Source organism: Lolium rigidum, chromosome 6, assembly GCF_022539505.1.
Source record: "Lolium rigidum isolate FL_2022 chromosome 6, APGP_CSIRO_Lrig_0.1, whole genome shotgun sequence".
In the NCBI taxonomy this organism is placed as follows: domain Eukaryota; kingdom Viridiplantae; phylum Streptophyta; class Magnoliopsida; order Poales; family Poaceae; genus Lolium; species Lolium rigidum.
The window spans coordinates 211,515,708-211,542,996 of NC_061513.1; the positions used below are offsets into that span (position 1 = coordinate 211,515,708).

Sequence of the window (27,289 nt, forward strand, 5' to 3'; positions counted from 1 at the left end):
GTATAAAACGCACATGCCGTGCACCCATGTCGAGCCAACACAGCACTCAAGCTAGCTTCCAGCAATGGCGCCATATCACTCCCGGACCTCGGCGCGCGACAACCTCCGTTCCGTCCTCGCTGTTGCGGTGTTCCTGACGGCCGGCGCTTGCGCCGGCGTCGCGGAGGCACGGTACGGCGCCGGTCAGTGCAGCACGGTGGCGTCGATCGTGAGCGAGGAGCTGTATTCCTCGCTGTTCCTGCACAAGGACGACGCGGCCTGCCCAGCCAAGGGGTTTTACACCTACGCGTCTTTCATCCGTGCTACCAGGAAGTTTCCCAAGTTCGGCGGCGCCGGCGACCTCGTCACGCGCAAGCGCGAGATCGCCGCCTTCCTGGCGCAGATCTCCCACGAGACGACGGGAGGGTGGGCGACGGCGCCGGACGGCCCGTACTCGTGGGGCCTGTGTTTCAAGGAGGAGATCAGCCCGCAGAGCAGCTACTGCGACGCCACGGACAAGCAGTGGCCGTGCTACCCCGGCAAGTCCTACCACGGCAGAGGACCCATCCAACTCTCATGGTAATCCTCATCACCTCATCTCATCACAGAGCGAATTCACTTGCCGGCCGTTGCAACGCTAGGATTTCGCGCCATTTATAGTTCATCTCGATCTGAATGGATATTGGTCAACCACACAGGAACTTCAACTACGGGCCAGCGGGGCAGGCCCTGGGCTTCGACGGGCTGCGCAACCCAGAGCAGGTGGCCAACTGCTCCGACACGGCGTTCCAGACGGCGCTGTGGTTCTGGATGACGCCCAGGCAGCCCAAGCCGTCGTGCCACCAGGTCATAGTCGGCGAGTACTGCCCCAGCGCGGCGGACGCCGCCGCCAACCGCACGGCCGGCTTCGGGCTCGTCACCAACATCGTCAACGGTGGCCTCGAGTGCAACATCGCCAATGACGCGCGGGTCAACAGCCGGATCGGCTTCTACCGGAGGTACTGCCAGGTCCTCGGCGTAGACGTCGGCTCCAACCTCGACTGCGCGCACCAGCTGCCATACTCATGATAAGCTCCCATTTATCCGATCGAATGGTCTCGCCCTTGTGTCCAAATCACTAGTTGACAACTTCTTGTCAAGGGATAGGAACTTTTGAGTTGTTAATCTTTTGCTTTGAGCAAATTAGTTGAAGTGCTTCTCAAATGCCGCTCCAAAATCATATATAGAATAGATTAATTTTATGGTTTTGCTAGAAATCAGGCGCATGATGTTTGCAGGAAGAAACAAAAATCGGATAGGAACTTTTGAATATTAAATCTAAGTCGATTTATTAATCATTTGATTTGTTTCGTGATCCGTGCTAATATGGAAAGTGCAACTGGGATGCAACTGGTATTTCTTACTTGCACGCGAGTTGAAACTCATAATTTTTCAGCTGGACACGGGTTGCAACTAATATTTTTTTAGTTGCATATAGGTTGAAACTCATATTTTGTTGGTTGCGCATGGATTGCAACTAATATTTTCGAAGTTGCGCACGGGTTGTAATTAGAATTTTCTGGTTGGATACTAGTTGCAACTGATATTTCACTAATATTTACTCATTTACATATATGATCATATTTTCTCATTTGGACATGGTTTATAAGTTATAACTGAGTTCTCGGTTACTCGGTTACGTATGTAAATGGAATAGCTAAGTCTCGTCTGATATCTAGGCGCTCCCTTAATTTAAAAGGGAGAGACTATCACTACGAACCGCGCTAGCAGCTAGAACACCGGGTGCGGATTTTCCACACGACGGAAGGCACCCTGGCACTATCGCATGTTTTGTTGGAGATCCGTGCAAAGTCCACAAAGTCAAAGGATATACACTTACATTTTAGCCCTCCACAAAGTTCGAAATCATCAGCACTAGAGTAGATAACCCAGAACCATCCAGACTAACCCTAATCCTCATTTCCCCAGACCCGCCCCTCCCCACCCCTCCAGCGCTGCCGCCCCCTCTCCACCCCTCCACCGCCATCGCCCCTCCAACGCGGTGCCCTCTTGTGATGCTCGAGCAACATGACAGGCGAAGGACAGCAAAAGGGGATCTGCGGCTTCCCTGCAGACGACCGCCCCTCCGCCAACGACCTCGCGTGACGCCTTCGAGAGCTTGCCTCCTGCCACGACGATGACCGGCAGGAGACATGCGGGGATCCCTCGTGCTCCCGGATGTGGGCTGCACATGCTCTGACCTGCAAAAATTTTAATAGCTTGACTTCTCTTTGTTTCTTCCTAGGTTCTCGGAGGATTTTCTAGGGATTGTTCCGGGTCCGAAATTTGATAGGGTTTGTCTACCATTTCTTTGGATGTTAAACTGATCCACCAAATCTTGTATGAAAGTGTGTTGAATCATGGATTGAATCTTGTACGAAACTATGTTGAATCATGGATCATGCGATGGATTTAACTTGTTTGTTCTATGAAGTATGTATATCTTTTTTCCAAGTTAGAGTGTATGAATCTTGCATCTAACTTCAAATTTTTCATGGATTTTATTTTAGATTTGCTGTCATTATTGAGTGAAACAAAACAGAATAAATTTCTATAAATTTATAATCCCTCCGTTTCAATCTATAGTGCCTATAGATTTTCTGCACGGTAATTAGAGCAAGTCATTTTTTAACAAAAACCCCCTAAAGAGTCCAACCACGATCTCAGAAATAGGAGAGAAATAAGGAAAGTGAAAACAGAAACTTGGAAATTGCTATGTCGTTAAAGAAAATCTCCCGATCCCTCGATCCCTATACCCGCCGATTCTCTTCCCCGGCTTCCCCCTCTCTCCCACACGCATACGCAGGGTAGACTTCACCCAAAACCGAAATTTTCTTCAAAATTTTCAGCAATGGAGGGAAACGCAAGGGCGCCAATCATCCGAAATTTTCAACTTCGAATCAAGGAGGACGGGCTATAAAGAGTGCCCATCGCCATGGCCATCTGATCGCTCGCCATCGTCTTCACTTTCCCGGATCCCTATTGGCATATCGTCATCTCACAAGGCTTCTGGCGGCTCGGGGTGGATCAACTGGGATGCTCTCCACGAGGAGGCGGAGGAGGATGCTGGGGGTCTGAACTATGACTACGAGTTCATCGTAATGGATCCAGGTTCAAGTACTTTCACTCCTTCTTTTAATACTCAATTGATTCGTTTTGTCATTCTATTCATCTGATGTCGGTTATGTATCCTCGTAGATGAAGAAGTCATGCAAGCGTCTGCTCGGCGCCGTGGCAGAAGGCTCGGCATGGCCGGCGGTGTAAGATCTGCGCATGGCCAAGAAACCGATCAAACCATGTCGAAGGTGGAGAAGATCATGATCACCACGACGCCGGACAGAGAGGTCACGTGAATGGCCAGGTTACGCTGATATTTTTTGGTTACTCCGAATGTGTACCTCTCTTACTCCGAATGTGAACCTCTCTTACTCCGAATGTGAACATCTCTTACTCAGAGTATCTTGCATGCCTCTTACTCCGAATGTGTACCTATCTGATTTGTGCAAGTGCTAGTTTTTACTCGGTGTAATCTGATTTGTGCAAGTGTTGTTTTGTACTCCGAATGAGCACTAGGTGTAGTATTCCTCTCACATGGAAGCCTCCGAATTCATGTGTGAAATTTCATGTGTTAAATTTAAGTTTTACTAGGAGTAGTATTCGTCTCACATGATCAGTAGAAGTTGTACCGCAAGCACGTCTATATTTCATGTGCTAGGTTTATCAAATTCAGTTTTATCATGTGCTAGTTTTTTCAGTTTTATCATGTGCTAGTACTACTAGTGATCATGTCTACATTTTTCTAATCTGATCATGTGCTAGTTTTATCATGTGCTAGTATTATAGTTTTATCAGTATAGTGATCATGTATACTCCTGGTAGTTTTATCAAATTCAATTTCATCATGTGATACTCCTAATCATGTATTCTCCTGGTAGTATATCACTAGGTGCTAGTACTACTAGTATAGTGATCATGTCTACATTTTATCAGTAGGTGCTAGTACTGCTAGTTTTATCAAATTCAGTTTCATCATGTGATACTCCTGCTACATTTTTCTAATCTGATCATGTGCTAGTACTGCTAGGAGTAGTTTTATCAGTAGGTGTTGTAGTGTTAACTTGATTCCTTACACGTCAATGCAGGTGATGGATCCATCGAGAGCGAAGGACATGTACATCATGAATATCAGGAAGGAGACAATGAGGAAGCCGTGGATAATGGAGAAGCCAGTGGTATATTCAATCAGTTTACTGCAGAGTATGTTTGCACTGCATTTTTTATACTCCATCAGAGTAGTTTGTTTACTACATCCCGCATATACCAATGGTACGTTGAAGAGAAAAATAAATTAGTACAAACTCCATCAGAACAGGCTGCGTATGTAATGCTTCTAGAGAGGACCACTGCTGGGGTGTTAAGTAGAGGGGTGTCTGAGGAAGTGTCTTCACTAACAAAGATCCCTGTAAGTATATTGGTGGATTGGTGGACAAAATGCAAAACACTAGGTCTGGATGGATTAGAAAGCAAACGTGAAAATTCTGGACGGAAGAAAATACCTTTTGATCCGGAGGCTATCACACATGTGGATTTGAGTAAGTTCATGATTTAGCAATTGAACTGAACATGTCGGTGAGTATATTATGGCATCGTTTGAACGAGGGCTTGTTTAGGCGTCACACGAATGCCATCAAGTCCACGCTCATGGATGCTAATAAGGTAGCCCGTCTAAGATTTTGTTTGTCCATGCTTGAAAACATTATAGACTTTGAGGACTCTACTTTTAAAGAAATGTATAATGTCATTCACATTGATGAGAAATGGTTTTACTGCACACGCGGTAGCCAAAATTATTACTTGGCCCTTGGAGAAGAGGATCCATTCCGTAGCACGCAAAGCAAAAACTTCATTGAGAAAGTAAGCCTAATTCTAAAGGTGTTTTTATGGTTTTAAATGTGTATTGTCAATAATGCCATGGTCATGTTATTATGTAGGTCATATTCTTGGCAGCGGTCGCTCGTCCACGCTTTGATGCTAATGGCAATGTGGTTTTTGATGGAAAACTTGGAATATGGCCTTTTACGTACCAAGAAGCGGCAAAGAGAAAAAGCAAGCATAGAGATGCTGGAACAATTGTAAGGACTTCAAAAAAATTACATGTACTATTTGTATGTTCGGTAGTTGGATTTTATTGACATGGTGATCATTGTGTAGGTCACAAAAATACTACTGGTGGTTACCCAAAGTGTAAGCCGGGAGTATATGATTAATTTTTTGCTTCCCGCTATCAAGCAGAGATGGCCTGCATCTCAGCATGGCACCCTGTGGATGACCCAGAATTTGCCGCAGCGGCTCAAGATGATGGTTGGGATATTGGTCTCACATGCCAGCCTCCGAATTCCCCTGACCTTAATATCCTTGATTTAGGTTTTTTTTGCAGCGCACCAATCAATCTTTCACAAGCTATCTCCAGGTATTTTGTGAAGCGCTGTAATGATTCTGGTGTTGATTAAGTTGCTTTCATGTACGCTGCAATGAGTATTGAATATTTGTGCAGGTTCTTTTAATGACATTATCCTGAAGGTGAAGTAGGCCTTCAACGAGTACCCAGCTGGGCGCAGCAACATAATCTTCCTGATGTTGCAAGCTTGTATGGTTGAAGTACTTAGGGATAATGGAGGGAACCGATATAAAGTCCCCCACATGCGAAAGAAGGTTCTACAGAGGCTCGAAACTTTCCCGGTGACATTTAAATGTACTACTAATTTAGTGAAGTGGGCGATCGATTCCTTGCCCGATGCTTAGTGGGAGTATCAGCATAGGCCTATGATTTTGAAGTCTTAAATTTGCTTTGAAGTTTTGTTGATTTACTCCTAAATTTGAGTCTTGTACGCTCAAACTTTATTTGTAATCTAAGGTTAATGAAATTGGTGTCTTTTTGTTGCTTTACTCCTCTATTGAAGTTATGTAATCCGTTAAACATGACCTCTGCCCCAATCTCAACAAAATCGATAAAGAAAAATGATTCAACATAATACAAAAGCAGAACGATTACATTTATTCAAAATAGATCAAACCGACTAATGTTTTGATGGAAACAATTTATTCATGATACAGTCGTCTTCTCCTATCTGTATTTATCCGGGTCACTTCCATTGTCTTCTTCTTCTTCGTCGCCGTAGTAGCTGTTCATCGACGATCCATCCGAGCTTCTTTAGAAATAGTCGCGCATCTCCCTGCAGCAGCCGGCACACTTGTGCATTGCCACTTGGTTGATCCATTTGGGGAAGTCGTTGATTGTGCCCGGTAATTGATGGCACACTAGGCATGGCACCTCCTCCTCTGCAACTATGGACCCGTCGGGCGCCACCTTGTCCTCCTGAATAATGGTGACGTCGGGTGCGGCCTCCTCCTCCTCCTCAACAATGGTGACGTCGGGCGCGGCCTCCTCCTCCTCAACAATGATGACGTCGGCGCGCGGCCTCCTCCTCTGCAACTATGGATCCGTCGGGCCCGGCCTCCTCCTCCTCAACAATGATGACGTCGGCACGCGGCCTCCTCCTCTGCAACTATGGATCCGTCGGGCCCGGCCTCCTCCTCTTCAACAATGGATCCATCGAGCGCGGCCTCATCCATGGGAACGTCGGCCACGGCCTCATCGATGGGAACGTCGGCCACGACGGTGTCCTCCTTCATCGATGAGAGAAGATGCGTGAGGGACCCTACGAGAGAGAGAGAGAGAGAGAGAGAGAGAGAGAGAGAGAGAGAGAGAGAGAGAGAGAGAGAGAGAGAGAGAGACGTTTGATAGAGGAGGTTCCCAGATTTTATGCACGGGATTAGTTCGTTTCCTTATTTCCAGCTTTTCAGCTCATCTCGGTGGAAGGGGTTCTTTGCAAATAAACACGGATCTACTCTTATATTATAAAACAAATGCAGAAAATCTATAGGCACTATAGATTGAAACGGAGGGAGTATGAATTAAGAATGATCCTGGGCAGAAACATTTATAGAACTTGTATGAATATTGTTGGATATATTGGGGGAAAATATTATATGAAATTTAGATGAATATTGCTGAAACATGCTTTAATCTTTTACGGATTTGGGGAGGGCTTTATGATCTAGTGTGAATGATGTGATTGTGAACTATCCTCACCTTCAACGGAATTTTATATATATTATGAATAGAAGTTTGCGTGAAACAAAATTTATTATGAGTTTTGGATCAAACCTATACATAACTTGTATGAATATTGTTTATATCCTGTGAAAAAAGTTTGAGATATTGTTTGAACTGGTATGAATAATAGTTGAATAATCACTGAAGAATTATTCTGGTTGATACCAAAGATAATTGTAGTTTTCTCAATGTGATAAGAGAAACTGAGATGAAATGTGTAATAGCCTGAAAATCTGAGAGGTGATCTGTAAAATGGTTGAGGAAATGGGGGTGAGACTGTAAGATTCTTTGCACGAATCTCCAGAATTTGAATGGCTACGATTTTGCCGGGTGCCTTCTTACATCAGAGATTGCATTTCTCCTACAACACCCCACCAGCGAGCTGGGGCAGCAGCATCGCGAGCGCGGAGCGCCACCAGCCGACGCGTCGTCCATGTCACATGGCCGTGACCAGCGTCCACACGCTGACAACCCTTCTTGCCGAGGCAGCGAGGCGCGCCGGCCAACCAGCCCCGCGCACTCACCGCAGCACCACGCCCGCCTCCTCGTCTCCGGCCGCCTCTGCCACCCGGTCTTCCTCACTCAGCTCGTCTCCCTCTACGCCGCCACAGGCCGTCTCGACGCCGCGCTCCGCGCCTTCCGCGCCCACCATCTCTCCGCCGCCGCCAGCCTACGCACCTACTCCGCGCTCATCTCCCGCCTGGCGCGCCCTCACCCCGCCCTCGCCTTCTCCCTCTTCTCCCGCGAGCTCCTGTCCTCCTCCCGCCCTGCTCTGCGCCCCAACCCCCACGTCATCTCCGCCGTCCTCGCCGCCTGCGCGGGGCTCCCGCCAGTCCACGGCCGCCAGGTGCACGCGTGCGCCGCCAAGATCGCCTCGCTCGCCGACTTCTTCGTGTACACCGGACTGGTGCACGCGTACGCCGCGGGCGGAGACATGTCGTCGTCCGCCAGGGTGTTCGACGAAATGCCGCACCGGAACCTGGCGTCCTGGAACGCGCTCCTCGTCGGATACACCAGGAGTGGAATGCATCTTGAGGCGCTACGAGTGTTCAGGGAGCTGGCGTCAGTGGGGCACAGTCTACAGCTGGACCAGGTGACCATGTCGGGTGCACTGAGCGCCTGCGCCGGTGCTAGGACTGAGAATTTCGGTCGGCAGGTGCATGCCTGCATCATTAAGGTGGGCTTGGATGTCAGTGCCGTGTGTGTCACCAACGCCCTTCTTGACATGTACACGAAATGCGACTGCTCCCAGGAAGCTTTGGCCCTGTTCGATGGTGCAGACTGCAGGGATGTCTTCACATGGAACATCGTCATTCTTGGTTGTATCCATGAGAACCACTTTGAGAAAGCCTGCAGAATGTTCCGGTCCATGGTCAGGGGTGCGGTCTTGCCTGACGATGTGTCATTTGCTACTGTGTTGCAAGCTACAGCGTGCCTGGCAGCATGGGATTTCGGAGCAAGCTTACATGCGGCTGTCGAAAAGGCAGGATTCGTGGTCAGCCAGGTAGTTGCTAGGTCGCTCATCAGCATGTATTCCAAATCTGGCTGTTTGGATGATGCTCGCAGGGTGTTCGAGGCAGCACAAGGTCACTTGTCTATAATGTCGTGGACCGCCATGATCACAGCATTTCAGCAGCATGGACAAGGACGCCAGGCTATCAATCTGTTCGAGATATTGATGGAGAAGGGCATCATGCCGGACCATATCACGTTTGTTAGTGTTCTCTCTTCTTGCAGCCATAGCGGACTTGTTGAGCTAGGGCGCAAGTACTTCGGTTTGATGACTAAGGTTTATAAGCTCACGCCTAGGAGTGAGCACTATTGTTGCATGGTCGACATGTTTGGACGAGCTGGCCTTCTTGCCGAGGCCAAGCAATTCATTGATGAGATGCCAGTTAGGCCAGATGCTTCAGTCCTAGGAGCTCTACTTGCAGCTTGCTTGAGTTGTGGGGACCTTGAGCTGGGAAAGGAGGTTGCTGAGAACCTGTTTGAGATTGAACCGGGTAAAGCCGGGAACTATGTTCTGCTCGCCAACATCTATGCGTCGCATGGAAGACTCGATGAGGCAAAGGAGGTGAGGAGATGGATGGTGTCCCAGGAAGTAAGGAAGGAAAAGGGGTGTAGCTTAGTCAACCTGGAGAATAGGACTGTTCTCAATGCTTCGGGACTCCCATCAGGCAACGGAAGGCTAGGTTTACATGATCTCACCGAATGCTGGGTGAAGTAATCAAGCATGAAAGCTCGTGTGGTGCTTGTGGTACATAAGACTTTGGGTTCCTTCCAACAACAGAAAGGAGAAGTGGCATGAACAAACTAACAAAGAGCCCCTAGGGAATGATTAAATCATATAGGATGAAACATTTGTTGACAAGTTCCATAGGATATTAGTGAGAGCCAAACACACTAAAAACCATGTTTGTAAAATAACATGTGGTCTTCATGTTGTCAATACTTTTCTTCACAGTTGGATTACTACTGCAAAGAAGCACATCATTGTTTGTGGTTCCGTGGATAATTATTTCTTTGTTCTGCGTGATACATGTTAAGCTGAAATTAAAGGATTATTAAGTGTAACATCTGGTAAGTATATTGACTTCATTTAAGCTTTGTTTTTCCTAGGTTATGAATTTTTCATCTTTGTACAGTGGAATCACAGGGAATTGTTGATTTAAGATCGAACAAAGAGCTGTGAAGTAGGCATTTTAGATGGGCTCTTTTCAGATGGACTCGTGGACAGTACTATCCTGCAACTCAAAGAGTACCAGCGTCATGTTCTTTTGGTATTATTTCTTTTCTTCTTCAGACGCATGCATAGTCTTAGTGTTTCTGAGTCTTCTAGTACTAAATTTTTCTCACAGAGATGAGTATTAAGTGTAAAATATAAAAAAATCTTGATATAAAACAGTTAATGCAAGCGAAAGAAGCTGTTCCAACCCATGCTGAAAAGTGAAAAGTGCCTAGACTTTTGTGTTATGTTTTAGTAAATATTTTCAGCGAACATGCAGACTGCAAAATAGAAAAGCTCATTCTCCTATACAATCTAAATATGATCCTTATTAGTAAACTATAATCAATTTAGCACGAACAGTAAAACTCGAAAACCCATGGAAGCTTGGGAAATACTCTTTACTGGCAAGACAAGATAGATGCCACAAATTTGATCCACCAAGGTGGAATGGTATTACAAGCCAGGCAATGAAACAACAAAAAGAATGAGAGTATTTGAAGTAATTATAAGGCATATAAGGCAGGAAGGTGGAAGTTGTATACTGCACACAGTTAGTATAACCACAGATTAACATCTGCTTTCAATTAAATATTTCTCAACTAATCTACCGAAAAGAGAACAAAACAAAAAATATAGTGAGCCACATGAATCAAGCTTGCTACTTAGCATTATCCCACTCTTGTGATCTTTAGTTTCTTTACACTGGTCAGGAATAGCCTGCAAAAGCAGCAAAAATAAATTGAGATTAGTTAAACCAAATAATGAAACACCGACTAATCATGTAAATAATGCAGACACATACTCCCAGGGTACGTCACCAACCATCATCCAGTCACCATCCTGGTCTTCATAGGTGAGAATATGAGCAGCCTTCACGGCAGGAACTTGTTGATGGTATACGGCAGCATCTAATAAAATCAAATATGTCATTGTACAGAATCTGACAAGATTTTCCATATTTAAGTCATGACAAGGAAAGATGTAACCATGTGGATTGAATTAATGTATCAAATTGATGTGTCAGACTAGAACTATTAAGATCAAAAAATTTAGAATCTGCTGCAGGGATGATACTTGTTGCTGGTATCTCGATAAGAGCTAGGGTCATAGGATTCCTAATGGAAGTGTCGTTCATCGACAAGTTAGTAGAAATCTATTCAATTCTACATTGATATGGTGCTCTAGATCATGTGTTTGCATCCTTCTATTCTATTCTATCCAATTCCTTAACCTTAAATCTTTGCTAATGCAGTTGGTTTCTATGTGGCAGTGGCATGTCAAAAGGAAAGAGAAGCGGTATTTTTCGCTTTTGGAGTAGCAGGCCTCGCGTGCAATGTGCTAATAGTTCGGTGGTGGAGCACTTCTTTGTTTGTCATTGAAATCATTGACTCCTTATTTATTTATTTAATATTTCTTACTTTTGAAGAATACCATCTTTATGGTTATTCATGAAAGTTTTTGTCTCTGGCAGGACCACTTGGTAAAATGGACGTGAAAGTAAGAGAAATATCTTCCTCCTTTTCAAACGGCCAATACTGCTGGAGGAATAACCCCCTTTGCTGGATTATTACCAAATAATCCTACAAGGCTAATTTTCAGGAATTCGTACCAAGATTCTGACTTACAGGTGATGGGGGTCTTAAACATGTGGCAGAGCTTGACGAGGAGGCTTTCGTAGCCAACCAGCAAAAGCAAATCCAGCTTCCTGCCGATTGGAAGACCCTCCATGTATACCTTGACAAACAGTGTGCGCTGCAGCCGGTGCCTGCTAGCCGATGCTGCAAGAGCGCTCCGGAGGAACGGTTTGATGGGCGGCCAATTGAAGAGTACTTGGTTCCTGCTGATCACCCGTTTTTGTTGAAAGCATTTTCAGTTAATGTAGATGATGAGTACAAGTTACCCAATTAGATAGCAACGGTACTGTTGGCAATAAATTCGGAGTAAACTAGAATTTACATTCTAAGTAATAACAATAGTGATAATTTTTATTCGAAAATTATTGTGAAGATAACAATGATCAAACTAGGCTAAACAATCTTTAGGGAAATACAAGGTAGGGTGGATTAAACTTTGGCACACTGGGAAATCTGACTGCATGTATCCCTCGCTGTATATGTAGTGGTCAAGCCCATCATAGGAGCTTATATTACTGGGGGATAAGTACACTAAAATTTGACCTTTGTGTATACAATTGCAATGTTTGGTTTTGAAAACCACTGAAGAGGAAAGTTATAGTAATAACATTCACAGAAAAAGATGATACGGCGATCAAGATATGTTTTTATAGAGGGTAAGTTAAGAAAGTATACAACTTGCAAATTGATCTTATGATGTTTTTCCATCACAAAAGAAATGGTCAGTTCGATCTTATTCATCAAACTTAATAATGAATCAAGCAAAAAGTTCTTGCCATGCATGCATGATCTAACACAGGTATATATATATACATGGCATCGAAATGAACATAGGAGAAGGTATTATGTGGTGGGTTTGCAATTGCAAGAAACTGACCTTGGGTTAGAAATGATGCTCTCAGCCTCGTGGAGGGAGGAGGAGGACGAGGAGGGCGATGTGGAGAGGCTAAGTCCTAGCCGGAGGTCGGTGCTGAGGTCCTGCCTGTCCGGCCGGCAAGGCGACGCCGTGGTGGAGAGCGCCGGGTGATTGCTGCTGTCCATGGACGAGGATGGGGAGTGTTGGCTTCTGCCTTTGCACTCCGCCATGCCTAGCATGCACACCGTTTGCACACCAGGTAGGTGATGGATAGCTTATGCAGAAATGGAGGGGGATGGGTCTCAGCACTACTCGTCAGATTTGGCTGGGAGGGGGAGTGCTAGCCGGAGAGGCGTATTATATACAGAACAGATTACAGATGGTGGCGAGTAGTATCGAGAAAGCCAAAGGGCTGAGCTCGAAGAAAGTTCACATAAGAGAAACAAAGTCATTAAAGGGGGCCGGTGATGGAACAATTTGGCTTCTTTTTGTAAGTGACCGCTTTCCTCCAAACAAATAAACTTGATGCTCCTTCTTTTGTGTGTGATAGGTGGACAGAGCTGGTTTGCTGAAACCAGATACACACAAAACATGCCTTTTCTTAATAAAAGTTATAAGAAATCCGTCATGTTCCTCTTTAAACTGACCGATGCTTATACGCCTCCCTAAACATAAGAGATGTAGAGAACAATCCAGATCCGAAAGCACACGGTTTCCGACTAATGAATGAAGAGCATGAATGCATCGAGAAAGAGTACAAGTTAGCAAAGATATGAGAAGGATTGATTATTGTGTAGGTGCCTCCCCATGACAGCGGACGTGTTGGGTTGGTGCGGGGATGCACTCGAGTGCAAGGGATGTGACCACCACCCAAATCTCCCGCGATCGATCGATGCCCCCAAACCCAACACATGACTACACGACTCTCCTGCTCCTCTTCGCCCCTGATCATGAATGCCAAGCTTGCTCACATACACGCACGCACAATATTTTTTTAATCAAGGGAATATGGACAACAAGATAATGTTAATTACACACACATCCGAAAAATATAAATAATGAAGAAAGACCCTGTTGAAGCAAAGAGAGGCTCGCAGAAGCAACAACATCGCCACCGGTGACGACACCTCTATTTAAAAAAAAAAAAAGAGCTTCTCCTAGATTTTCATCTTGGAGAAGGTCTAATACCGTCAACAAGAAAATGACAAGGAGTCAACACCGCCAGGTACAAGCACCGAAGGTCAGGTCTAGACTTTTCACCAAAAAATCTGAGACATGAAACTAAAAGAGCGTCGTGAAGAATGACGTCAGCTGTTGGCATCCCCATTTGGTGAGAACCGCTTCAAATGTTGCAAATCAAGTTGTGATTGTTATAGTCACACATTCGTCTCCCCCCATTCCTTTTGATCTTGCCACCACAAGCACCTAGCGGCCTCGCTCAGTATGAGCGTGGATATCATCTGGACTTTGAACCACCTTGACATATCCAACTCCGCCAGGGTCATGAAATCGCGTCTGATTGCCGTAATCGTCGTGGCCTAATGTGCTGGCGAAAGTGGATCTTGGTGTCGTCAATGGTCCTCCGCCATCAGTGGCGACGACGACGTCACCACCACCCTGAGGTCGTAGGAAGATTATGTGCGCCACAAGCCGAACGCATCGGCCGTACGCCGAACAACATATCCCAGAGCCAAGATGATGCGAGCGCTAGAAGCACCGACGGCCATTGATCGCTCTCGTCGCATGGGCTCTAGATGGTTGCGGTGTTCTTGGAGCTTCTGGATGGGCGCGGCAAGTGGAAAGACTTGCCTAGCTGGGTTATGTGGCCGTTCGTCGCATGCCACTCCTAGAACGACGTCTGCAACGAGATCTTGGACAAAAATGCTCGTATCGGTAAAAGGATCAAAATTTGTAAGCGACGAGATGCTAGGCCACGTCAGATGAGCTCCTCTAGCGGCGATGGGGTTAATGGAGGGTGGGTAAAGGGGGCCGGCGGCGGTGGAGGATCCCCTTCCCTCCGTGTCGCCTCAGAGAGGGGTGTGGGGCTGGAAGGGGGTGTCTCAGATGTGATTCCATATACATAAGCGATCGATCTCTTTTCTTCCAAAAAATCGCAGACGCTCGTAAATACGTACACACATTTACCCCTATAGATCGAATATGAATTGGTCGACACGCTGCTAGTGTAGTACATACAATCGGAACGTGCAGTAGAGATCAAGTCACAGGCTAAACTGTACTAGCAGTCCGATCGTCAAGTCACGACTGGGAACGGCCGCACGGGCGGTGGGTCATAAAGACGAGACCTAACTCACCGGACGACGGACGGAGGCGACACGGATTTGTGGTGTTGACACTCGCGCAGCGCCCTGCCGCGGCAGAGGCCTACAGGACGGCGACACCGGGAGACAGCTGAAAGGGAACGTTGAAACCGACTCTCCTCTCCTCCGCCCGCTCAGGAGAGTGTCCTCGATCCAAAGCTCACCTCCTCCGTCGAGGTCGAGTGGTATTCCGAATGCCCGTTCCGACACGTCTCACGGACTTCCCCGACCGATCGACCGGCCGCCCGGCCAGACAAGACAGGTTTTCTTTTCAATCCAGCCGCGCCAGATTGCCTGGGGAGATTGCCATCCCGTGACGGCGACCTAGTAGCTAAAGTTCATGCGTACGTGTGGAGAGGTTGCTTCTTGGTAGCGACATCGGTACGTACGTCCTCCAGGTCAAGACAGCGTCATGGACAAGATAATAAACATGGTGGTGGTAAATGATTCCTGCGCGACCAAGGAAACTAGGATCAAGACATCACCGTATCTCCTGTTACCACTTGATCTTTTTCCCACGTAAACCCGCACAAGCATTATCTAGTCCAAATTAAATCGACTTTCTTTTTTTCTAGAATACGCTCTGGAACACGTATTTATAGCTTATAGAAGAAAGGCCGATGATCGATACAACGCCATAAAGGCTATAACTCCACGCACCCAACTCGATACATCACCAAGCGGCATACAACACACCCTCTAAACAAACGACGCGATCATGATAACTCGTCTTGTTTCAAGATCCTACCAAGAGTGGTGAGGAGATGGATCACATAGGTTATGGACCGCGTCACGAACGAAGTAAGACACCCGGTAGACCATGATTCCAAGGCAATCCGGACCAACGTATCTTCCCTCTTGAGCCTAGAGGAATCATCAAGTAAAAGGTGGGATCCTTTGGACTTGGGGAAGACGTCGACCATGATGCATCAACCACGTCATACATGGCACCCTAGAGACCCATGCCCTAGCTAGAAACCAACATTTGTAGCACATCACATTAACCCAGCCTCCAAATGTCGCATCGTCCTCTCCCCAAGTAGACTAGACAACGTCTTTAAGAAGACAACGACGACCAGTCGTAGGGTTCCCCCCAACACTGGAGGAGAGGACGACACGATTGGGACCAAGACAACGACTTCATGAGCGAAGCAGCATCTGCAGGCGTCGCCGTGGTCCGCATCGGATGACACCGAGCGGGGCTTTCACCCTAGTCCTTCACCATGACACCGATGCTTTTGAACCGTAGTCGGCTGATTGGGACGAAGGACGAAGATGCACTAGGAAGCTTGAACACCAACACTAAAGAGGAAAGAAGCGGCACCGGTCTGATCATCGAAGAAGAAGTGCTCCAGACACCACCAGAGAGGCAAGAAGTGGCACCAATCTCACTCTCGAAGAAGAGGAGCATCCGCCACTACCGGCTTCAGCGCTAACCAGCATGGGCTCGACAGAGGAAGCCTCCCATGCCGAACGACTCCACGTCTGTCGTAGCATGCCAGGGCTAGAACTCCTCACACCGTCACTGCGTCCCAAAGTCGTGGCTCTTACATCCATGCGAGACCATGAGCAACAGAACGCTCACCACACGCATCAGCCTCCATCGTGTGCACTCCGCACGCCATCGTGTCGCCCTGACCCTCACGACGAGGCAGCACAACAGAGATAGACATTGCCTCCATTGCCGTCGACGCGAGCTTTGCCCGGCCGCATCCTGCGATGGAGGGGGAGATAGAGTGGAAGGGACGGGTGCTACCCAGCGGTGGTAGGGTTTGCCCTCCGGTGCCACCTGAGCATCGGCAAGACGGGAGAAAAGGCATTAGATTATTTTATCTAAAAAATACAACTAACCTGACCGTTTTTACTAGGAAGCGAGGCGGGTCGGGCGCCGCTTTGCAACCCTGGCTGAATGGTCTTCAACTCGTTTGTTTGGCGTTTGGTGAAAAGGCAAAACGTTCCTGAGAAGGAACGGGACAAAGGAGAGCACAGAGCACTTCACCCACGCTTTATCAGCAAGTTTCCATCCCCTTACTTTCTCTGCCTGTGTGGCTCTATTAGCATTTAGCAGCACTCCTAATTTACACCAGGCATATGCACGAGAGAAAGGCGTGCTCCTCTTCCGCCTGCTTACCTTTTAATTAGCACATTCCACGCACATAGGCAAATCTTGAGGCGAAAAAAAGACACCGTGCTGCTTCCTCACGCAGTCACGATGATGGCACACAATGATGGTGATTATTTCCTATGTTGTGCAAGGTTGATGAGGCCAGAAAAGTGGGCGGCCGTACTGATGGAGTATGAGTGCATCGTTGTTGGCCTTGTCCACAGAACACATTCTCGTGCTGGACTAGCCGCTGCACCACAATTACCAACACCAAGATCGGGCCGGCAGCTGACGATAAGAGTCTCATGATCCATTCTCGTGAACAGCTCGATCGAGTCTGACAATTACTAGCGACAATCCCATCTTATATCAACTAACAACTGTCGGGGATATATTAGGAGGTTAACCCTAAAAAAGGAGGTTAATGGCAGTTATGCGTTTGATACGGTTGTCGAAAGCTAGCTGCCGATTGCCCAAGGAGACAAGGCGAAACATAAAGTCGGGGGCCAGCTCTCTCCCGCTCTGCTACTCCTGCTTTTGTGAGAGGCAAGACGGCCAGGTGATCGAGTGAGCCAGCAGCATTCTGGAGGGAAAAAGGGAACTATAGGCAGCTACTACCACAGCTGCCATTGGCTTTCTTTGTAGTGGTTCAGACAACGGGCGCGCTGTTTTATACCACAAATCGCCGACTTTTAGCAGGAACAGGAGACAGCCCAGCAACAGCAACAGTGTTTTCCTGCTCCGGATGAGCTGCAGAGGTGATAAGGCTGGTGCCAATGGGGTCGATAGCGGGGGCGCTATCGCCCGTGGCGGGGCGGGAGGCGGGCGGGAGTGGGGCGGGACGCGAGCGCGGGGCGCTGGGGCTGGCGCCGGGCGGTACCGCCCGCTGCCGCCCGGCTACCGCCCGCGCTGGGGGCGACAGCGAGGCGAGAGGGCGGCGGGAGCGAGGCGGCAGCGTTGGCGGGACGGGGCTAGAGCGGGGCGGGCGAGAGGGCGGGCGAGAGCGGGCGTTAGGCGGGCTAGAGGCGGGCGAGAGCGGCGAGAGAGGGGCGGTAGTGAGTAACGGCTAGCTGATGTGGCGCGCTCTGATTCGTCCAAGTCAGCTAGCTGTTGGGTAGCCGTTGCTGGTTCAAAAACCCTATAAATACCCCCATATGGTTTCACTCAATCCACACCCATTTCATCTCCATTCATCACCTTCCCTCTCTCAAATCTTCTCCACCATGTCCGGTTGGACTCCACCAGATTGCACCACGTTCACGGATCTGATCCACGACGGGTCACCAATAGACCTCGATGGTGTCTCTCCGACACATCGTCGCACCAATGTCGGTTCTTCGCCGCTTCCCCGAGTTTTGTACTCCTCCGGCACACCACCTCCGGGGCCATATGGCCCATACGCTCCACCTCCGGCGCCATATGGTTCATACCCTCCGCCACCGTATCCATACCCCCAACCACCTCCAACTGCTCCACCTCCAACTGCTCCAAGGACTCTGTTGCCGGTAATTGCAAGACCGGCACTAGTTTTTGGGGTCAGATAGCTACAACCTTCAACTCTACCTCGGATCCTGCCCATCATCGGACCTCGAAGCAGCTGAAGGATCATTGGAACGCCTACAATAAGGAGGTGTCCCTGTTCAATGGATACTACATCCAAGAAGAGGGGTTACGGCAGAGTGGAGCAGACGATGATATGGTCATGAAGGCGGCAATGGAGAGGTACGCGAATGACAAAAGAGTGACTCACCCGTTCAGAAAGCACCACTGGTGGCAAGCTGTTCGCAATGAAGCGAAGTGGAAAGGACAACATGGTCCTGGTAGTGGAATCGAGTCCACTTCCAAGAGAAGCCGTCTAGGACTTTCTGGTGAGTACAGCTCTAGCGAGACGATGACGGAGGAGGAGCGTCCAACGGGCCGCGATAGGGCCAAGGCCGCGGTACGTAAGGGTAGGAGGAAGGGGAAGGACTCCTCATCAAGCAGTGAGGTAGGAAGTAAATCCTTCACCATGAGGAACATGATGAAGGGTTTAGTGAAGGCTAAGCTATTCAAGCAATGGAACAAAATGAAAGATCGATCAACCGATGACATGACCGAAGTAGAAAAGCGCAAACATGCGAAGGCCATCAAGATGTGCGAAAAAGAGCTTGGTCTCGAAGATGAAGAGGACGAGGAGCAGCAGGAAGAAGAGGAAGAGGAAGAGGAAGAGGAGTAGAATTTTTATTTATTATGTAATTTTTAAAATTTATTATGCAATTTTATTAATTATTATGTAATCGGTAACATTTTTAGTTGAATAAAATAATTTTCTTGCATTATTTTGAATGTCTACAAAAAATCGAGTGAAATAACTTAATCTAAAAAGGAAATAGTGATGTGGAGGAGAGAGAAGTGAGAGGTGACACTATAGCCTGTGCACTGGCACCGTGGGGTGAGAGTGGGGAAAAAAGCTGACGTGGCGGGTGAGAGTAGGGTGGTGCATTGGCACCAGCCTAAGAGCATCTCCACTCGTTTGCTCTCCCCACGCCGAAATCCGGGAAAATTTACGTCCGGATTGAACGTAAATTTGGTGTGGGGAGGACTAGTTTCCCAGCCGCGATCTCAGGCGAAGACGCATATCTAAATTTGAAAAACGGAAACTTGACAAAATACGGCAAAAAACGATTGAATTTAGACTAACTTTAATGATATTTACTATATAGAGGGCGAAGTTCATACATAGGGGCTGAATTCGACTATATTTTGAATTCGGCCAGGGGAATACAACTCTAAATATTAAAACACGGCGCTCTACATGCCGAAATGGCGGTAGAACACCGTGTAGTCGCCGTCGCCGCCGGCGCCATCATCGTCGGAGCCGTCGTCATCGAACTGCGGCGGCGCCGCCTGGCTGCTGCCTTGGCCGGCGTCTCCCCACCGGCCACTGGTGCGAGGCGGAGACGGCGATGGCTTGTACCAATCATCGTCGGACGCCTCGAGGTCGATGACGGGGACGGCGACTCCGGATGGAGGAGTCGCAGGCTGGCGGTAGCGAGCGACGTCCTCGAGGAGCCTCGCCAGCCGCTCCGCCTCCTCCTTCTCCCACTGCTCCCTCGACCAGGCGTAGACCTGGTCGAGGGCTCGGCGGGGACGAGGTCCTGGAGGGACCTCACCATGACGGCCTCGAGGATGGCGGCGTCCTCGGCGCTTTCGGCCTCCTCCACCTTCACCTTCGCCGGCTTGCGCTTCCGCTCGCCGGAGGTATCGGGTTCGCGCTTGGGGCGGAGCCGTCCTTGTGCCGTCGAGGTCTCGCGGATGACGATCCCACCGCCGCCGCGCGCGCGGGTGCTCGGCGGGGAAGATGGCTGCTTCTTCACCGGCGCCCATGATGGCGCCGACCTGGAGATCGACCTCGACGCCGAACCTGACGACTAGGAACTGGCAGCCATGCGCCGTGGCTGCCAGCTGCTTACCCGACGGCGGCTGGCCGATGGCCTCGACAGCGGGGGCATCGTCAGAAGGGGGAAGTTGCCGCCCTCGATGTGCTCGAGGACGGCCTCGAGCGTCCGGCCCGGCACGCTCCACCACCGCTTTCGTCCGGCGGTGTTGTTACGCGGAGGTGGAGGCGGCGCGCCGTCGTACGCGGCGAGCTCCTGCTCCCACCGGCGAAGGAAGTAGGAGTTCCACGCCGTCAGGTTGTCGGGGTGGTAGCGTGGCTCGGCGCGGTCCTGGTCCGACAATGTTAGTCGGACCTCCTCGATGGCGGCTTCGAGGGCGCGTCCCTGGGGCGTCGGCGGGATTGGCACGCCGCCGCACTTAGCCGCCACCCGCCGCCGGGAGGCCTCGTGTCCGGCGGGCAGGGGTACCCCGCCTGGTGGAGGAGGTGCCCCTCCCACGCGTGGAGCGACCGGCGGGGGAAGCCGTTGTTGGAGCGCCGTCTTCGTCGTTTTAGGCCATGGATCTCGTCGAGGGTCGAGGGAAGGAAGAGTGAGGAAGAGGAATGGTGGTGTGACGCGTCGCAGCGAGCGGGGTATTTAGGCGGGGCTGGAGCCGGCGATTTATTGCCGCGTGGATGCTACGCGTCCGCGGCGAGCTGACCGGCGGCAGCCTTTACTGCGCGCGAAAGACGATGCATCTGCCGCTGACCGGCCGGGTCCATCTCTCGCGCGGAAGCCGAAGCGAAAGCGCGGGAGAGAAATCTCGGCGTTTCGCGCGCTTTCGCTTCGTCCGGAGTCCCCGAGCGCGCCTCGGGGGACCGGGGATGGCGTGGACTCGCCGGATATATTTAGGCCTAAATCCGGAGAAAAACGAGGAATCGGGGGCGCGACTGAGCCGAAATTCACCATCCAGATGAGAAAATCGTTGCTCGGGGGTCTCTTCAGGGAGACGAGTGGGGATGCTCTAAAAGGTAGATAACCATGCATACATGTTTGTGTCATTCTGCGCAATAGGAGCGTGCGTAGTATGCCTCATTCGTTTCATCCGGAAAGGAGAACGGCAACTCGTCAGGGATAGGTTTCGATACTCGCAAAGGGAGGAGCAGCGGCGGGCTAGATGCAATCGGAGCATACCGAGACGAAATGGAACTCTCTTTTGCAGTGTGGATGAGTGTGGTCGTCTAGATGACGGGAGTTCTACGGAGACAGGCAGGATTGACGGGGCATGTCTTCACGTTTTCTTTGCTTCTATCTCCGGCGGCCTCTGTTGACGTTTAACCCCGCCGATTCGCATCATTGCGTCACGTTTTCAGATGCTGAAAACGAAATGATATATAGCAGCTCGTTTGGCACCCTCATTTCACGTCATTTGGTAGAAATGATGAAAGAAGTTTCTTGACGTCACATCATATATTTTTTGGGCTCAATTCAACTTCTAGAATGAAACTTCATGTTTGGCTGTCACTTATGAAACTAAACGAGATTCTCATATTGTGCTTGGCTGCTAATTTTAGGTGAATTCATAAACCAACACTAAAGTAAGCAAGTGGAACCTTTGTTGGGCCGTGCGAGGGAGAGCGGAGGAGAACAACAATCCTAAACCGACTTGGATTAGTGGACTGAGCTTGTTCGCGCTAAAAGAAATGTATTGACTTATGACTTTTTCTCATTAAAAGTGGGTGAAATTTTTTTTTTTTTTTTGCGGGTAAAAGTGGGTGAAATTGACATAGATCTATGAAAATTGTGCATCAAATGGTTGTAAGCTATCTAGAGGGGCCAAACCACTAAATCTATATGACGATTTGGGTCAAAATAAATCATAATTGCATTAGATCAAATATTCATAGCATAGGCAACACGCCTTATGACCTTATTTGTAGACGAATGCGACCAAATTAGATCGTCATAGCACCTAAAATATTATATTTATGGGAGAAAAAAGTGGCACCTACGTATCAAGTGAAGGTGGCCTTTAATTTCAATACTGCCATGTGGGACCCACTCATTTAGATGTTATATTTTAGGGAGTGACAATTATCATTGGTTCCCTTACTTGTGGGAGCTATGGACCAACTACCTAGTGAGCATGCACCTAACTACCGATCGGAGCAAAGCCAACCGTCGTCGATGGTCAAGACGACCAAAAGCAGCCGGGAGCAGCACGGGAGAGAGAGGGCAACAATGATGTCGCGAGAGTACGAGGGGAACAATAGAGAGAACATAACAAGCAAACAAGTGGGTTTGGGCATGTTAGACCAGATTGGTGCGATTGGGTCTGAGCTAACCCCAATGGGTGGGTCGAGTTGGAAAATAATTTATATTAATAATTGAAGAAAAAAAATCAGAAATCTTATGATTTTTATATTTATATTACAAGATTGTAAAAAATGTTAATTATTTTTGTTAAATAATTAAGTTCAATAACAATAAAATAAATAAATAAGAACTACATTAAAATAAATCATTTAAGGGAATTTTCTTAATTTAAATAAATACTTAATATGGGGTAATTAAACAATCAACATATCATCACATACATATGCATAATAGAATGTTGCAAGTTTTTTAAATAAGAGTCTTTCTCGGACTATATATGATGCTACTTCAAGACCCAAGAGTTGAACACCAGCTGAAGCTTCGAACTGAAACATTTTGCAGCTATGAAGTAAAGTCATTCTTTCTCATGTCCATTTCAACTATATACCACTGTTATATTTTCTCGCTAGTAGATTTGTTATTCAGATTCACATTCATCTTGATTGTGTTTGGGAGACTTTAATGAAACTTTATAGGGTTATGAGCACTTATCCAAAGCAGCCAAACCGCAATTGCAGATGAGAAACTTTAGAGAGGTGGTCGATGATTGTTACCTTCAGGATGTGGGGTGGTTGATACCTTCGAACCGGATTATGGATTGTAGTATGATAAGTTTTTTCCTAGAAAAATTAGGTTTAATCGAATCTTGCTTATCTTATAATCTGGTAAATCCTAGTCGGCGGCTTACAAGAGGTATATATAGGTAGTGGCATCGATCTGTACCAAGCCTATCAGCGACGGGCCTCTCTCCGCTCATCAGAAGTTAGCCTCCCTTTAGTATATGAATTTGGATCACAATATAACAAACCCACCTTGAGACAAAGTTCATCTTGTAGCATGAAATTCAACAATCTCCTGAACAACAAAGAAAACACTTGCTGGCGCCAATAGCTGATAACTCACAAGTATAGGAGATCGCAACAGTTTCTGAGGGAAGTAAAACCCAAATTTATTGATTCGACACAAGGGGGGGTAAAGAATACTTATAAGCCTTAACAGCGAAATTGTCAATTCAGGTGCACCTAAAAAAGCACTAGTAGCAGAGGGATGTGAAAGCAGCAGTAATATGAGAGAAATGACAATAGTAACACAACAGCAGTAGCAGTAACGCAGAGGCGATGGCACCGAAAAATATCCTAGTGCGGAGTTGACTGTAGAGCAATGATGATGAAAGAAGGACCGGGGTTCCTAGCTATCTACACTAGTGTTAACTCTCCAAATAACATGTGTTGGGTGAACAAATTGCAGTTGGAAAATTGATAATTGTGAGGGCATGACAATCCATGCTATGATGAGATAAAATTTACTGTAATATTTAATTGGGCATTAGAACATAATACATATACCGTAATTCAACTACGTCCATCACTAATAAAAATCCACCTTCAGGTTATCATCCGAACCCATTCCAGTATTAAGTTGCAAGCACCAGACTATTGCATTAAGCAATGTGTGTAAAGTAAACAATAGAATTATCCTTAGAAAAAACATTGTTGTTTTCTCCCTAGTAGCAACAACACATCTACAATCTTAGAAGTTATTTTTACTCTTCCAGAAAACTAGAGGCATGAACCCACTATCGAGAATAAATACTCCCTCTTGGAGATACATGCAACTACTTGATCAAGGTAACTACAAGTACCGGAGAGCATGCAAGATCTTAAATAACAGTACTATGATAATATGATGAACAATAAGTACACGGGAGAGAGAGTACCTACTAGCTACAGCCGAGAACCCGTAGTCCAGGGGGGAACTCACGAACCATCATGGAGTCGAAGTGGAGGAGGTGTAGTCGATGGAGATGGCTCCGGAGGTCAATCCACGTCCCGGCAGGGTGCCGGAATAGGAACTTCTGACCCCCGAAAATCGTCTGGGCGATGACGGCGGCAACGGAACTTTTCATGGACGGAGCCTGGATGTTTCAGGGTTTTCGCGTCGGAGGCAATTTATAGGCGAACGGGCGAGGTCGGTGGGCGCCAGGTGGCCCCACACTACCCCTAGGTGCGGGCCAAGGCCAGGCCGCGCCGAGGGTTGGTTTGGCCAGCTCCTGGCCCCCTTCGTCTCTCCTCTGGACTCCGTCTTCATTTCAGTAAATAGCAACTTCGGTTTTTGTTTCGTCCAATTCCGAGAATATTTCCTGTACAACTTTTCTGAAATTCAAAATAGCAGAAAACAAGGAACTGACACTGTGACATCTTGTTAATAGGTTGGTGCCGGAAAATGTATAAAAGTGCAACGAAGCATGAGAAAAACATATATAAATTGATGTAAAACAAGCATGGAGCATCAAAAATTATAGATACGTTTGAGACGTATCAAGCATCCTCAAGCTTAACTCCTGCTCGTCCTCAAGTAGGTAAGTGATAACAAAATAATTTTTGAGGTGACATGAAGCCAACACAATCTTGATCCAGTTATTGTAAAAGCATTGTGAGCTGGGATCAAAGTACTCTAAACATAGACATAATAGATATAATTCAATAGAACTTAGCAAGTATGTTATAACATGAAAAGTAACTCAAACAAAAGATCATGAATAATAATGCACTGAAAGCAACTGTTTGTTTATGGGCATAGCGAAAACATAGCAAAGTGGTATTCAGCTTGTCCTTTATTAAGTAGCAAAACATAAATGTCAGGGCACCTTTAAAGTTTAGAGGGTGACTAGATACAAATAATTTGAAAACAAGCAATAGTCATAATCATGAATCAATCAATAATAAATTTTGGGACTATGCATATTATACTCAGAATGACAACTATGCTCTCTTACTGGTGCATAAAGCAAGAAGATGAAGACTCAACATAAAAGTAAAAGAAAGGCCCTGCGCAAAGGGAAGCAAGATTACTCATGTGCTAGAGCTTTTCATTTTGAATGCAATAGGAGTGTTAAAAAATATTTTTTGAGAGGTATGTATATCTATATCAACGAATGGCATCAAATAATATGTCATCCTTTCATATAGTGACCTCAAGAGCGGCTTCCATGTAGTTCTCCAATGCACACCATTATTTAGGATCTCTTCAGTACATAACGTGTGGAGCATTATTTGTTTATTTGTTTAGTTTATATTTTATTTAGAATGGGAATCCGGTTGCTTTGCTATTTTTTCAATATTAAGGACTTAGCACATTATGCATGCTAGTCAAGATGTGAAGTCATGAAAAGATAACAAATCATTCAATACTTCCTCAAGAGCTAAAACAAAATACAAAATAGGTAGTAATTTTGAAGGTTTAAAGGTAGCACAGAAGCAATTTACTTTGGAGTGGCGGTAAAATATCACATATAGGTAGGTATGGTGGACAAAATTGTAAAACTTTGGTTGTTGGTGGTTGGATGCATGAGAGTAGTTCTCATACTCAGTACAGATGAAGGCTAGCAAAAGACTGGGAGCGACCAACTAAGACAGCAATAATGGCCATAATCATGCATAGCGACAAAACATTATTAATCAAAGCATAAAGTGATATTACAAGTTAAAAGATAAATGATCATAGAGGCTTTAGGAGACTGGTTTTAGTCATAACATGGTGTAAGCATGTGCCAAGTCAACCCAATAACAGCATCAAAGGAGAATACCACAATACTATGCTTTTATATGATGGAAACAACACATGATTCTTTTAATGGCGCATTAAGCACTCTCAGATATTTGAGACAAATCATGCTATAACAATAACCACTAAGCATATAATAAAAATAACATCCAACATGGCATGCCAAAGTTTATGCCACAGTCTAGACAAGCTTCTTTTTGCATCACTATAGACATGAAACATTTTACTTGTCTCCAACACCAATCAACTTATTTGAAATAGCTCTCGGAGATGAAATTTAATATGGACCAGAGAGTTAATAATACATAAATAAAGAATATTAACGAGCTTAGAACATAATTCGAGTGAAAGAACAAGATCTAAACGTAGTACTAGCAAAATAGAACACCCGAAGAACAATAAGAGTGAAAACTAGAGTGTTCTATGCAATGAAAACGGAGTGTATCTCTCTCCAAACCAAATATGTTGGGGCCCAACCATATGCTACATCAAACAAAACAAAATAAAACTAAAAACACAAACAAAGACGCTCCAAGAACAACACATAACATAGAAATAAAAATATAGCGTATTGAAAGATGGCTTGATATTTTTATTGATGAAGAAGGGGATCCCTTGGGCATCCCCAAGCTTTGACGCTTGTACCTCTTGGATATTTCTTGGGGTTACATGGGCATCCTCAAGCTTGAGCTTTTATCCATCCTTCATCCCATCACATCATTCTTCTCTCCCTACACTTGAAAATTTCCTTCATACAAAACTTCACACAATTCTCATTAGCAGCATTATTGCAATCAAAATAACAAATCCACTTGGTTCAGTTCTAACATAAATCAAACATCCAATTGAACATTTAGCTACTGTAGCAACTTCTTTGAAAACCTCTTTCTCTCAAAAGAACTCAAAAAATAAGAAAAAGATCAAGCGGCAATACAAATGGTGATAGAAATCTGTCAAAACAGAACAACAAGTAAAGATCGATTTTTTACGAAAATCTTCTGTTGCTCAGCTAGAAAAGTGCTAAATTAACGGAAGTTATATAATAACCTGGAGCATATGCATAAAAATTGGCAGCTCAAAATTCCGCTCTGGCTTCTCATACAGATGTTTATGGTGACAACACAGAATCTGTTTTCAGGACAGCAACTTTCCCAA

The 27,289-nt window shown here is 46.7% G+C and overlaps 2 protein-coding genes across 5 annotated transcripts; one reads left to right on the forward strand and one right to left on the reverse strand.

Moving 5' to 3' along the window:
• The first annotated feature begins 64 nt into the window (after window positions 1-64).
• On the forward strand, window positions 65-1,145 carry LOC124663725 (chitinase 10-like). Its single transcript, XM_047201399.1, has 2 exons — window positions 65-558; window positions 678-1,145. The coding sequence occupies exons 1-2, from the start codon at window positions 65-67 to the stop codon at window positions 1,045-1,047; spliced, it is 864 nt and encodes a 287-aa protein (XP_047057355.1). The 3' UTR covers window positions 1,048-1,145.
• A 9,162-nt stretch (window positions 1,146-10,307) lies between these two features.
• Window positions 10,308-12,786, reverse strand: LOC124661562 (auxin-responsive protein IAA4-like). Of its 4 annotated transcripts, none has more exons than XM_047199424.1 (4): window positions 12,435-12,786; window positions 11,549-11,763; window positions 10,746-10,831; window positions 10,308-10,640 (listed from the first exon to the last, which is right to left on the reverse strand). In XM_047199424.1, the coding sequence occupies exons 1-4, from the start codon at window positions 12,650-12,652 to the stop codon at window positions 10,491-10,493; spliced, it is 669 nt and encodes a 222-aa protein (XP_047055380.1). In that variant the 5' UTR covers window positions 12,653-12,786; the 3' UTR covers window positions 10,308-10,490. The 4 variants fall into 4 exon arrangements, with proteins under 4 accessions (XP_047055380.1, XP_047055381.1, XP_047055382.1 ...); XM_047199425.1 differs by having other exon boundaries at window positions 11,549-11,760; window positions 12,435-12,784; XM_047199426.1 differs by having other exon boundaries at window positions 10,726-10,831; window positions 12,435-12,775.
• Window positions 12,787-27,289: the final 14,503 nt, after the last annotated feature.